Source organism: Brassica oleracea, chromosome C4, assembly GCF_000695525.1.
Source record: "Brassica oleracea var. oleracea cultivar TO1000 chromosome C4, BOL, whole genome shotgun sequence".
Classification (NCBI taxonomy): domain Eukaryota; kingdom Viridiplantae; phylum Streptophyta; class Magnoliopsida; order Brassicales; family Brassicaceae; genus Brassica; species Brassica oleracea.
The window spans coordinates 24,776,038-24,790,796 of record NC_027751.1 but is presented as its reverse complement, the minus strand read 5'-3'; the positions used below and the strand labels follow the sequence as shown (position 1 = coordinate 24,790,796).

Sequence of the window (14,759 nt, the reverse complement as noted above, 5' to 3'; positions counted from 1 at the left end):
AAGCAGCAACCATACGACCTCAGCTCACAAGGATTCCGGCAACCAGAGACTAATCCCACCATACAAATCCAAGATAATCCAGTCAAAAACACCGCTGCCAAATTTCAGCTCAATCAGAGAAGATCTCACCGTCGGATTTACCAAACACTCAAGACAGCACTGCTGAAGAACTGTGACGACCAGCTTCACTAAAACCCATACAACGGAAGATCCAACCGTTGAAATCCAAATCCCTTCAATGAAATTTTAACCCACTGACTGAAGAAGCTTCCCACAAAATATCAGCCCGATCAGGATCCGTTTGACTCTCCAAATCTGCCTTGACAAACCCAGACGAAATTCTGCCACTTTCTCTCTTTTCTCTCTTTTGTCTTTTTGATTCTTGTAAGTCTCTACATAAAAATTAGGTCAAGAGACTATATATATGTGTCTCACTGACCCTAAGAACCTCCAAGGTCTAATACTAATCTCATGTACTAATACCAATTGTCCAACTTCCAAGTTTGGTTATCACCAACCAAACCCAATGGGTTTCCTCCATCTAGAAGGAACCCAATACACTCTAACTCTAAACTTGGGCCACGCAACCAGAACTTAAGTATCTTTCAAGTTAAATTTTCATTTTAGCTTAGGTTGCACAATACATAACTCATTAGGCTAAACCTTAATGTAAAATGAATGCTCAATGAAAAATGTTATCAAAGCAACTGATTACTGATAGTTCGACACTGATATACCCACATGGGATGAACTTAATAAAACTCATAATTCCTAAAACAAAGTTCCAATAACAAATTAGTAACTAAAATTCCCAAATGGTCTTCTTAACTTCCTTACCTTATAGCTAGGATTACCACAAGAATCACTTCAAATCCCCTATGTTTAATCTCCAGGTTAGCTGGTACAAAGTCTTTGTCGCTGGATATAATCACAACAACCTGAGGCTCGTGATATATCTTGAGCTGGTCACCCATCCATATCACAGCACTAGCGATTATCTTCTTATTAGCGGTATCTCCATGTTACTGGAATTTACGTAGAACTTTGTTTTTTAAATAGAACTTTGTTATTTAAACTACACATTTTATAATTAATTTCACTGGTATCTTCTTCTGATCCTCGGTGATAGAACACATTAGACATAAAACTGCACTGATGGTGCACCTTGAACATAAACAACTTTTTTGAATCCATAGAGATTCATTTCATTGGCCAAGCGAACTGAGTTAACCAAGCGATGGTTGAAACATTCACAAGAAAACGATCATCAAGTAAAAGAACTCATATGAATTTCTTTCATATATTGCAGACTATATTCTTATGATATTTAATTAATGCTCTTTTCATATGTATAAAATTGTGATAGTAAAAGTTGTTTAATCTGACTAAATACTCGGCAGAAAAAAATGACGTATATATTGAAATTGTTTAGTTTGCATTTGTTTATAAGTTTAGTGTTTTTATTTTATTCTCATAACATTTGGCATCCAAACATGTTTTATTTATTTGTTAAACAGATCAAACGCAAACCACATGAATAACTTATTGTTACAGATATTGCGTATGTAAACAAATTCTATGAACAAATTATACTTTTACAAATCTAACCTTTTCACAAATGCATTACTAAATTGACTTTTGAAAAATTGTTTTTGGGTTGTCGTGATCTTGCTTTCCGAGCAAGTAGGAAAAAGATTCTACGGTTGTAACTGGAATATTTTTTTTAATGAATGGAATCATGTGGAATTAGTCATTCATAGGCATTCCAAAAAAAAATTTACTAGTTAAGTGGAAAAAAAAAAAAAATTTTGATTCCACACATTTATGTGGGATGAATGAAAAAAGAAAAAAATCACGTTAAAAATCATTTATGATAAAAAAAAAGAGAAATATAAGAAATGGATGTAATGTAATAATTTGAATATAATTAAAAAACAAATACATATATCATTCCATTAATTCCTGAAATCATCATTACTAGTGTTACTCCCATGCTACGCATGGGTCAAAATAATTTTATTTAAAATTATTTATTAATACATAGTAATTTTATAATTATTAATCAGAATATATTATTATTTTAGCGAAATACTATATAAAAAATATTTATGAATGGCTTGTGAGGTAGTTGTATTCAAACTAAAATGTTAGTCACGGTATAACAATATTTCTTGTATTTAGAAATTAAGATATATACCAACACATATAAATATAGTTTAAAGTACTATATTTGATTCATTCAGTTTCTTTGTATCTGTTTTATAAATAAATTTTCCATAATTCTTATTTTTGTTAAAGTAAAATCACTATAATTATGACAACATATTATTAAAAATTTATACCTATTTGACACCTCATAGAGACCCAATAGCAAAAATCAATTATGAAAAATATACATATTTTGATGTTACAGAAAAACATTTGAAATTTTTTCTTCATCATTTTTCTCTAACATGTTCATCATCCTCTGAACTCTAAAAACCCTTATATATTTTTATGGTTACTCATTTTCTTCTTTTTTCATTTCTCTTTTGTTCCTTATTAATAGCTACAATATTTTTTTTTTTCAAATATGTTTTCTCCATTTGAAATAGGTAACAGAATTTTTCTAAAGATAAGTCACAAAAACAGATACTAAAACAATCTATCGAGAAAAATTAGAGAAATACTTCGTTACCTTCTTTGTTGTTAACTTTTTGTTTCCACCTTCGACCAAATTTTTTTTGTACTTCTTTTATAACTTCGAACACCAGACTCCAAAATATATTTAAGTGCCATTTTCAGTCTGAATATCTTAGTATGTCGCCTCTCGTACTACGCAACGTAAGCCGAGAATGGTGAAGTGAAACTGTGAGAATAAGGACACAAAGGAAATGCAGTAAAAATTTTGAGGAGTTCTTTACTATATTGATAACCAAAATATTTGAAACTATGAGAATATAGAAAAACCCGAAGAGTAATATGGTGGAGCTTGACGACGATTCCAAATTATATAGAGAAGAAAACAGTTTGAGAAAAAGCAGTTTGATGATGGAAAAGTAAACCTGAATGTGAGATCAAAATTATGAGAAAAATTAAGAATTTAGGTAGTTTGAATTGCAGAAAAAGGGGATGAAACAATTTTTTTTGCAGTTACTAAACATTAAAATCAAACCAACGTGATAGAAATTTGACTTTTTTGTATAATGTTGAATTTTAACTTCTTAAAAACAGTTTTGATTTTTTTTTAAGGTTTTGAAAAAAAATTACACATGTCAAATTTTGATTGTTCAAGTGACTTGTGCTTTAGTATATAAAGGATTCCATTCCATTGATTCCATTTTCATTTATACATTCCTAGATTGAGTGTCCAGTTATGGCCTACGTAGAATTTCTACAGTTGTCATGCTAACCAATAGGGAGATTATAACGTGTGTAGAAATCTGAATACAGTTCGGTTAATGGTATAGAAAACTTAATACACCTTGAGTTACTTTCGGTTGGATCTAAGAGAGAAACGTTTCTAATTTAAAAGAATTTTCCGAAAATTGTGGTTTTTAGTCACTTGATTACTTTTTCAGTTTGTTTTGGTAGTTTCGCATATGTCACAAAAATATTTTTATTGCTCTTTCTAAATTTTGGTTTATGTATATGTAACACCTGTCTCATCTTCACTCGAGATCCTTACTCGAGAAAACTAAACTGATGAAGAAGACTCTTGGTTAAAAACAATAGCTATAGTTTTCTGGAGTGGATCTGAGCCTTGACAGGCCGAAATCTCTTGGTTAAGAATTGGGTCGTTACGGTATATCAATACTATTAAAAGGGAAGGAGTTTTAATAAATCTACTTATGAAAGTTGTTTGAACTTTTTTGTTACACTTATTTTTTTTTGGTCCTACAATTAATCACTCTAATTATACATAATTAATAACTCTAACTACCTATGAAAAATTGTGATGTTCGTGAGATATTAATTGTGTTACCATAAAAATTAACGAACACCCTTAATTTCGTGGGATCACAATCATTGTGATATGTGTGGGATATTAATATCACTAAGATCACAATCATATTAAAGCTAAAATAATATTCCATATTTTATACATGTACTAATAATATCATTAAACATTGTATCATGACATCTTATATAGTTTCAAATATTTACAAAATTAAATTTGATAAATCGCATATCATATGTTAAAATAAAATTATATTTATATTATGTTAACTTAATTTTTATAGAATGTATTATAATAAAAACCTTTCTATCTTGGTTATTTGGATTCTAAACATTTGGACCCAAATAGATATTTGATTTTTTTTTTATTCAGGTTTAGATGGGTTCTTTCATGTTCGGATCAGTTTGGAATCATAATTCAAATACATGTAAAATACATGTAATATTTGAGTATGTAGCATGGATAGGTCGGTTCATATATTTAAGTTTTGCCAAAGATCATAAGTACCTGAAAACCTGAAAAATGATAGCGGGTTAATAGCATGTTTTGGCTTTTACCGTATTTTTATCATATTTTGTTTTATTAAATTCAAAATAGGACTATATACAGATTTATTGAATCTATCGGTTTGACTATGTTGCATCTGTGTGTCTTAAATCTCTGTGCACCAGTAAAAGCCCAGCACTCGTGGATCGGACGATTTGGAAAATTTACTTTTTCTAAATAAGTATGTATTTCTAAAAAAAGGAAATCGGGGTTTGAGGCTGCTATAAATATGAGTCTAAGGGTTTGTAAGATTATTCATTCACACAATAATAAAAAACCCTAAACGGGTATTTGCCTCAATATGTTTTGTTCTCTATTGTCTTCTTGATTAATTCATGGCTGTTCACAACATACTGTATGTCTCGATTGGATATGAAAATACTATTTAAAATTCAAACATTATAATAGAGAAAGTTTAAAATCATTTATTCCTAATAAAAAGTTATAAATTTATTCAAATTTTATCAAACGGACAACAAAAAATACCCGCGCTTGAAAAGCGCGGGTCAAAATCTAGTTATATATTATATGAATTACTTTTGCCTTTTTATTTGGGTTGACGAGTTATTTCCCCACAAAAACTATCGTATAACACCAGATATCTCCTAAACTGTTGCCTCATTCTATATATCCCCGAATTGAAAGTCCAAAATATATTTATTCATATAACAAAAGTTAAATATTTATTTCTTCACGAAGTTAAAGTTGGAATATAAGTCCACAAAATTGATTGATGCGGTTTACTGTATTTGAATTAAACCGATATTTTTGTTAACCCAGTTTTAAACCAATAAATGACCCGGTTAATCTAATTTTGTTTCTTAAACCAAAAGTTAATAACCCAAACCAGATAAATGTATTAGCCCAAAAACCCAGATCCGACAAACTTCTTCTTTTTCTTTTGAAAACTTTTGTTTGAATGTCAAAGAATTTCAATCCTTCAACCACAAGAACAGAGCAATAATCTTTAATGTATAATTACAATCTCCAGAAACTGTTCTCACAAGTAAAGCAAATCCTTTTCGTCACTCACTGGACATGGTGGCCTGGTTTAGTTCGAGACGCTGAGAAGAAGCTCTGCAGTTGTTTAGCAGAGATGTCCTCTGTTTTCTTTTAGCAAAGTTATATATTTTAAAGTACAAAATCACTTGCTACGCATGTTGTAAAAAAGTATTTTTGAGTAAATAAATTTAACATTCTGCTCACTCTCTCTTTCGCCTCGAAAGGACAAAGCAGTAGAACAAAAAAGCTTGTCAACGGAAGTGTAACAGGAGGGTTAGAACAGAGTAACCAAAACCCAATCTAGAGTTCACCAAGAACTTAAGATAGGAGAAATCCGGACTAGAAAGTGATCCGAACATAATGATCACCTTGAAGACTCAGATCTCAGTGATAAAGCAGCTAGCTTGAGAGCTTTAGCTATAGATATAAGAAGAAGATAATGATGAAATAATTTTCTGATTATTCTGCAAGCTGTAGCCAGTACATAAAGGGGATCACAACGGTCACATACGACTCATTTGTTGACTCTACAAAAGACAAGAACGAGTGGGATAAAACCCCAAAAGTTTATTAAACCGGAAATGAAAAGATTGAAATTTAAATAGGGTGAACCGATAAGGTGATGACAGCTTGTGAACCTGTCACACTACTCCCCGTTTCAGAGCATCCTTGAACTTGGAGATGAAGTCTTGATAGAACTCCCAAGTAGCTTGATCTGAGCTTAACCCTTTCCACTGCACAAGGACTTTGGTGACTGCTGCGTTGCGGTGCTTTACCATCTTCTTTTCCAGGATGCATTCAGGTTCCTTTGCGTTACCCAGATCCTGATAGTATTGAGGCAACGTAGGAGTATCTGTCGGAGGGTTAGGGCAGAGCTTGAGCTGGCTGACATGAAAGGTGTCGTGAATGGCAGTACCAGCAGGTAGATCGAGCTTGTAAGCTATTGAGCCAACCTTTTCGAGAAAGCGGAATGGACCATAGAAGCGGGGTGAAAGCTTGTGTGGCACGTTTTGGTTCTTGAGAGAGTGTTGACGGCAATGTTGGAGCTTCAGATAAGTGTGATCCCCCACCTTGAGTTCTCTGTGAGATCTGTGAGAATCCGATGATTGCTTCATGCAATTCCGAGCCCGAAATAGGTGAAATTTCAGCATGTTGATGATCTCCTCGCGTTTCTGCATACTGAGATCAATAACTGCAGATGAGCTCTCTCCAGGCAGGTACGGGAGGTGTGTTGGTGGGACCTGACCGTAGATGATCTCGTAAGGAGTACACTTGATTGAGGAGTGGTAAGTGGTATTGTACCACCATTCAGCCAGAGGAAGCCATTTTGACTAGGACTGAGGCGTCTCTGCTGTCATACAACGAAGGTATGTCTCGAGTGTCTTGTTAGTGGCCTCGGTTTGACCATCTGTCTGAGGGTGGTATGCGGTGGAATGTTTAAGATCCACCCCTGCACTCGAAACAACTCTTTCCACACGTCGCTAAGGGACGTAGGATCTCTGTCACTGACAATATCTCTCGGCATGCCATGGAGTTTGAAGATGTTATCCAGATATACCTGAGAAACCTCAAGAGCTGTGTATGGATGTGACAGTGCCAAGAAATGGGCATTCTTGCTGAGCCTGTCGACGACAACCAGAATGCAGTGTTTACCACTCGACGGAGGAAGACCTTCGATGAAATCCATGCTAATGGACTCCCACACACCGTCGAGAACAGGTAGTGCTTGTAGGAGACCTGGCTTAGCCGCTAAGTCGTTCTTGTTCTTCTGGCACACTCCGTAGTTTCTTATGTAGTGTTGTATCTCCACATTCATCCTTGGCCAATAGAATAGCGACTTAATACGCTGCAAGGTAGCATCTCTGCCAGAATTTCCCCCAAGAGCCGAATCATGAAGCCATCACAGTATGTGAAGCTTTACCTCAGCGTTGTTACCCACAACAAGTTTTCTCTTGCGTCGCAGTTCATCATTTGCAAAATAGAAGGGCGGGTGTGAGTCTTTATTGGTCTTCAACTCAGAGATAATCTTGCTCAAGGTAGGGTCAGAGCTCCACAATAGTCTGAGGGAGTCGTTGAAACTGTGATGGGGCTGAGATAGCGTGATCTGGAGGAGCTGAGAACCTGTGACTCTTGATAACGCGTCTGCTGCGACATTCTCTTTACCTTGCTTGTATTGTATTTCGAATGTGTACCCCATGAGTTTTGATAACCACATATGCTGAAACGGTGTAGTTATCCTCTGTTCCATCAGATATTTCAGGCTTTTCTGGTCTGTTTTGATGATGAAAGGCCTTTGAGCAAGGTAGGCGTGCCACGTTTGCACCGCATGGACCACGGCAAGCAATTCCTTTTCGTAGACAGAGAGGGACTGATGTCGAGGACCCAGAGCTCTGCTGATGTAGCATATGGGGTGGTTATCTTGCATCAACACGGCTCCAATACCGGTGTTTGAAGCATCCGTTTCCACTGTAAACTGCTTCTCAAAATTTGGTAGCGCTAAGACCGGTGAGGTTGATAACGCAGTCTTAAGCTCCTGAAAAGATGTGCTTGCTTCAGTGTTCCAAGTGAAGCCATCCTTCTTCAGGCGGTTTGTTAGTGGTCGTGCCACTACGCTGTAGTCTTTAATAAATCAACGGTAGTAGCTTGCTAAGCCAAGGAAGCTTATGAGTTGCTTATGCTTAGTTGGTATCGGCCACTGCACTATTGTCTTGATCTTGCTTGGATCCGTACTCACGCCTTCTCCGGATATAAAATGTCTAAGATATTCGATGACAGTAGCGCCAAAGGTACATTTTGAGGGTTTGAGGTACAGCTGCTCTCGTTGAAGAATCTGAAAGACCTCACGGAGGTGTTGAAGATGATCTTCCCAACAGGAGTTGTAGATCAAAATGTCGTCAAAGAAGATGAGAAGGAACTTTCGCAGAACGCCTTCGAATATACGGTCCATTAGGCTTTGAAACGTGCAAGGAGCGTTGGTGAGACCGAAGGGCATTACTAGGTTTTTCGTAAGGACCTGAGTGTGTCTTGAACGCTGTCTTGTAGATGTCATCAGGTGACATGCGAAGCTGGTGGAATCCTGCTCGAAGATCCAACTTGGAAAAGTACTTAGCGCCTCCAAGCTCATCAAGCAAGTCCTCAGTAGTGGGATAGGGTATTTATCTTTGATGGTCTGTTTGTTTAGTCCATGGAAATCCAAACAGAGTCTCCATGTGCGTCTTTCTTTTTGACGAGGACCACTGGAGAGGCATAAGGGCTTGAGCTACACTGAATGATGCCTTGGCTTAACATATCACGGATCATCTTGTCAATGACATCTTTCTGGAGTGTTGAGTAGCGGTAGGGTCTCAAGTTAACTGGATTAGCTCCTGATTCCAAGGGGATTTGATGATAAAAGTCGCCTCTGGAAGGGGGAGGCTCCATAGGTTCTTCAAAGATGATTGAGAAGTCGCGTAGGAGCTCCTGTAGAGCCGGATCATCGACCATTTGTTATCACATGCGGTGATGTGAGACAATAAGGAGCAGGGGTCCAAGTTGTCAGCTTGTTCCTCTGTTATTATGTCTCTCACCTGAAGCAAGGTTATTTGAGGTTGCTTCGACAACAGCTTGTCCAACGTGCCCCCTTTGATGACTTTGCAACCGTCTTTGGTGATTCCACGCAGCACATTCTTTTGACCATTGAGTGTGAACTCCATTCTCGGGTTGAGGAAGTCCCAAAGAATAGGGCCTAACGTTGAAAGCCATTGTAAGCCCAGTACTAAGTCGCAGCAATCAAGTGGTAGTGTACTGATCTCGGAAGAATAAGAGTACCCTTGAAACTTCCAGGAGAAGTTACTGCATTTGCCAGCATAGTACTGCCCCTGCAGCTGTGACAGCCAAGGGTTTAATCTTTTCCAGTAAGCAACCCATCTCGTGAGCGACGTTGATATCCAGGAAGTTGTGAGTAATGCCATTATCAATCAGTATGTATAGATTCGCTTTCCATATTGACCTATGACTCGCATGCAGTTGAACGTTGATGAACCGTTGAGTGCGTTAACGGAGATCACCGGTGTGCTCTCTTCTTTGATTGTAGCTACAGCCGTGAGCTGATCATCTGGTTCATCATCTGACTCAGAGAAGCTTAACTCGTCGTCATCACACTCCATGACATAGATCTGAGAGCGTTTGTGTTTGGAGCTGTGTCCCGGTGTGTATACTTCATCACAAAATATACATAGCCCTTTTGCTCTCCTATCTTGCATCTCCTGGTAACTGAACTTACGAGGTTGTTTCTCTATGTTTGTGAGAAAGGTGGGTACTTTAGGGGTGGTTTTTTGTGTGGTTGGGGTGGGGAGAAGGGGAGGGTTTGTGGTGTTTTTGTGGTAGGGTTGGAAGTGTTTCTGGTTAGGATTGAAGGGAGCTTTGGGTTGTTTGGAGGGTGTGTGGGTGAGGGAAGACTCGTGAAGGGAGGCGATCTTTGCAGCTCCTGCAATCGTTGTAAACTCAAACTGTCTAGTGTGGAGTGACAGATGAGTGTTCAAGTTTGCGAGGAAGATGCTAATGGCGTGGGCCTCATGAAGAGTAATTCACATTCGAGCAGTTTCGAACTTGTCTAGGAACTCAACTACCGAATCTGAACCCAGCTTCAGAGCCACTATCTCGGCCAAGGGGTCGTTGTATAGCTCACTAAAGCAACCAGCGATAGCTAAAACGTACTCAGTCCATGAAGGGAACATACCAAAGTGAGTGCTCATGAAGTTGTGGTGCCACTGGTTTGCTTTGCCTTTGAGATGCAGAGCTGCCAATCGGACCTTTAGCTCCGGCGGTGTACCGTTGATATCAAAGAACTGTTCGCACTTAGAGATCCAGTCCCGGATAAGGGAGCCATCGAATGATGGGAACCGAATCTTCGAAAGACGAGATGATAAGGCGTTATTGTGAGGTGTGGTACGGTTGGTGGCGTATCTGTCGGGTAGATCTGGTGGGTCTGGTGGTTGGAATGGGGTGCAGTTGTTTGGGGTGGGAGGGGCCAGGATCCATTGGGGCTTTACCCGCGGCTTGATGGGGTGAGAAAGAGTTGAACATCATTGCCTCGAGTCTGTCGAAACGAGGGTTGATGGATTCGTTGTTGGCTTTCACTTCAGCGGCGAGGTTGGTGTGGAGGGATCGCATCTCGTCGACCTATTCAGTCAGAGATCTCTCCTGAAGACGCATTTCTACCATGGTGGTCGAGGATCGAGCGAATCTGATACCAATGTAACAGGAGGGTTAGAACAGAGTAACCAAAACCCAATCTAGAGTTCACCAAGAACTTAAGATAGGAGAAATCAGGACTAGAAAGTGATCTGAATAGAATGATCACCTTGAAGACTCAAATCTCAGTGATAAAGCAGCTAGCTTGAGAGCTTTAGCGATAGAGATAAGAAGAAGATAATGATGAAATGATTTTCTGATTATTCTGCAAGTTGTGGTCAGCCAGTACATAAAGGGGATCACAAACGGTCACATACGACTCATTTGATGACTACAAAAGACAATAACTAGTGGGACAAAAACCCCAAAAGTTTATTAAACCGGAAATGAAAAGATTGAAATTTAAATAGGGTGAACCGATAAAGTGATGACAGCTTATGAACCTGTCACAGGAAGCGAGCCGAGAAGAATAGATTTAGATTCGCGTCTCTTCTAGATCGAAATCGATTCGCCTTAGAATCAGAGAGATTCGAGTAAAACAAGAGTGATAATCAGATGCCCGTATGTGTAAGCTACTAATAGCAGCCATTGATGAAGAAAAAAAGAATTTGTCACAGACCAAAACTTGATTCAAGCTTTAATGGAGGAAGAAGAAGAGAATAAGATGTCGATGGGATATATATCTGTTTTTTTTATTAAAAAATTGTATGATAAAATTATTTGAGGTCATATAAAACAGGTGGTATGGCTATTTTTATAAAATAGGTTTATTTTTGGTTTGGCTTACCTCATAAACCAGGAATTGATAATAAACCAAAGAAATCAAATTTATGGATAAATAGATCTTAAACTTTCAATTCGGGGATATATAGAATGAGACGATAGTTTGAGAGATATTTGGTGCTATACGATAGTTCTCGTGGGGAAATAGCTCGTTCACCCTTTTTATTTTCACTAAGGTCTCAAGTTAACCTGATTTTTGAACATAACGGTGGATTTAAGTATGAGAAGATTAAAGATTTGGCTATATGAAATTCAGATAAGATAAAGTATGTAAACTAAATTTTGTATGCGACTGGTGGGGTGAGGCAATGGCTGTCTTCTCAAAATTTTGAAAGAAAGACTTTAACAGTGTATGCAAAAAACACTTGTAAATCATATTTTAGTGAAATCATGAAAGAATTTGATACATAAAAGACAATTCGATCAATCTTTCTATATTAAAACAAACCTAGTAATGTTACAAATATCAAGTTCTATGTAAACAACAAATTTCTAAAGAGAGAGAGGAGTACTAAGCCAAGACTTGTTTGATCTTCTTCTTCTGATCGTCAGTGAGTGAAGAAGGAAACAAAACCTCAAAAGTGACAAAGAGGTTGCCTTTCTTTGTGCTGTAGTGAAGTGGCATCCCTTCTCCTTTGAACTTCTTCACTTCCTTTGGCTTTGTAATTCCCTATTCCACACACACACACACATCATATTCACTTCATAAGATAACCAGTTTCTGAGTTTTTTTGTTTGTGGTGTAGAGAGAGAAAACGTTAGTTTACCTTGGAACCGATGTCAACTTCGTGATCATCCAATTGTTTGAATGATTTCTCAAAACCAACTAGCGCCTCAACCTGAAAGGTGTTTATTTTTAAGCAGAATCAATAAATAGATAAGTAGAGATACAGTTCGTGGAATATTAAATGTACCAGTGTAATGTTGACGGTCATGTGTAGATCGTTGCCATCTCTCCGGAAACGGGCATGTGGTGCAGTTTTGATTCGGAACTGCCAAAATGTAGAATAATATAACGGTTAAAATCTTCTGATCATGAAGATAAGTGAAACTTAGGGAAGAGGACTAACCTTAAGGTCACCAGGGTCACCGTCGAGAATGGGTTCACCATCTTCGTAGAAAGACACTTCCTGAAAGGAGAGAGAGAGAGAGAGAGATTGATAAGCTCACAGTATCTAAGGTTTACAAAAATAAGGGTGTGGAGATCTTACTTCTCCATCTTTCATGCCTTTCTCGATGTCAACTGTGACAAAGTATCCTTCGCGTTCGTATTTGACATTTGGGCATTTGTCACAGACCTGGAACGAGAGGAAACAGGTTGGGGTGTTTGATACTGGACTCGAGAGGATGATTTTGTGAGAGAAAATGCCTTTATTACCTGCTCTGTCATCTGTTGGAACATTCCAGGACCAACTTGTCTGTGATAAACCTCATTCCTGCAGTTGCACTTTCTCTTTCCAGGAGCTGGTTTTATTACATTCTTCTCCCTCCATACCTTCGATAGTTTAAGAAACCATATGTTAAGGCTAGTCATTTTCATGTGCAATACTAGCTTATGATGGCCAAGCATAAATGAATCAAAGCAAGACCAAGTGATGATGACAACATCCTGAAGGGGGGGGGGGCTTAACCAACCTTGACAGAGCCTCCCATGTACAAATCTTCAAGAGTGGCCTCAAGTTCCACAATCACGTCATCACCCTTGACCACCTTCTCTTCTTCCTCCCTAGAACCACCACCACCAAAAAACCTAACATGCGCAATAATAATATCAGCACCCACCAATAGCATTATATTAAACGAAATTTAGGAACTTTTTCGCACTACAAATAAATACCCTTTAAATAAAAATCAAGAAAAGGATTAAAAACTCTCAGGAAAATGTCATCCAAAACCCATTCTTAGCACTAGTTGGAACCTAAAGAGTAACCATTTAGGAACTATTGGCACTACAGTAAAGACCTTTAACATGACCAGATTCATCAGTATCCACTATCCATACATAAACAACACTCCATTTCTTTATTCCATAATTAGTTTCTCTAAAAGAAAAAAAAGGGAACTTACTGGCTAAAGATGTCCTGCATATTCATGCCCCCACCTCCACCTCCACGTCCACCACTAGCAGCATGCTGTTTAAGCCCTTCTTCACCATACTTGTTATAAATCTCCCTCTTCTCCTCATCCGATAGCACTTCATAAGCTGTTTACAACAATATCAACACACAGTCAACTTCAAAACGATCAAAAGTGTCAATTTCAGGAAAAAAAAATAAAATACGGACCGTTATTGATGTCAGCGAACTTGCGAGTAGCTTCCTCGTTGCCTTGATTCTTATCGGGATGATACTTCAAAGCGAGTTTGCGATAAGCTCTCTTGATCTGCTCGTCAGACGCGCCTTTAGGAACTTGCAACACATCGTAGTAGCTCTTCCTGATATGAAAACGCACGCATACACAACGTTATAACATTATATAAAAAGGGATTCATAAGTCGAGAGAAAGTGATTATTACCCTGCAATGACGCAGATGGAGTAAGAGAGTGCGAACAGTACGATACATAGCTCTGACCACCGAATCGCCATGGAAGCTGGAGATCCGCAGAGAGAATCGTTACTACTAGGGTTGCTCCAACCTGAGATTTAACAAGAACCCAAGGAACGTCGAATACCTTTTCGCGGAAAGATTCAAAAAAGACAAAAAAAGTAAGTGGTCGGGTTTACGTGTAAATTGCAAGGCTTAACCAATCAGAACGAAGTCTCTGACAAGTATTACCAATCAATATAAGCCACGTGGATACAACATCGCAAGATCGCTGATTCTTCTTTCTTTTTTCCTTGACTTTTTATCAGTACGGCGTCATTGGTAGAGATATATTTTTTAATGAAACTTTTACATTCAAAGACATATGTAAAATTTCTGTTTTGTCCTCAGCTTTAACTACCCATTACACTGCTCATTATTAACTAAGTAAAAGCAACGTAAACTATGCTTTTGCCGTGCTTTCACCGCAGCCTTTGATTTTTTTTAATCCAATGGTTGAATTCAGTTAGACAAACTATGATTTGACTTATATCTACAAAGTTCACAGCCATTGGATTTATTTTTGTCGATCCTGAATCGATGTGTTTCGTTAATTCATTATCATTCTCTCTCTCTTTCTCTCTCACATAAAATTCATGTTCTTCTTTCTCACCATCACTCCGTCATTGTCTGCGATTCAGAGGAATTAGAGCCACCGCTTGAATCAAAGTGGCCCATAGTTGAAATATCTTAAAAAGCAGACTCAGTGAATAAAACTTCTTAAGTCGTGAT

At 37.8% G+C, this 14,759-nt stretch overlaps 1 protein-coding gene across 1 annotated transcript; it reads right to left on the bottom strand.

The window, feature by feature from the left end:
- Positions 1 to 11,815: 11,815 nt before the first annotated feature.
- LOC106339328 (dnaJ protein ERDJ3B) lies at positions 11,816 to 14,137 on the bottom strand. The gene is made up of 10 exons (XM_013778118.1): positions 13,959 to 14,137; positions 13,729 to 13,877; positions 13,511 to 13,646; positions 13,079 to 13,193; positions 12,822 to 12,938; positions 12,655 to 12,741; positions 12,514 to 12,573; positions 12,358 to 12,435; positions 12,211 to 12,282; positions 11,816 to 12,113 (listed from the first exon to the last, which is right to left on the bottom strand). The coding sequence occupies exons 1-10, from the start codon at positions 14,027 to 14,029 to the stop codon at positions 11,955 to 11,957; spliced, it is 1,044 nt and encodes a 347-aa protein (XP_013633572.1). The 5' UTR covers positions 14,030 to 14,137; the 3' UTR covers positions 11,816 to 11,954.
- Positions 14,138 to 14,759: the final 622 nt, after the last annotated feature.

What these genes read in the sequence shown, in the direction of transcription:
- LOC106339328 (XM_013778118.1), bottom strand. Translation starts at nt 14,029, where the DNA reads ATGGCGATTCGGTGGTCAGAGCTATGTATCGTACTGTTCGCACTCTCT. An exon ending in ATGCAGGACATCTTTAGCCA is followed by an intron (nt 13,194 to 13,510) that starts GTAAGTTCCCTT and finishes TGCGCATGTTAG; the next exon opens with GTTTTTTGGTGGTGGTGGTT. An exon ending in GTGACCCTGGTGACCTTAAG is followed by an intron (nt 12,436 to 12,513) that starts GTTAGTCCTCTT and finishes ACATTTTGGCAG; the next exon opens with TTCCGAATCAAAACTGCACC.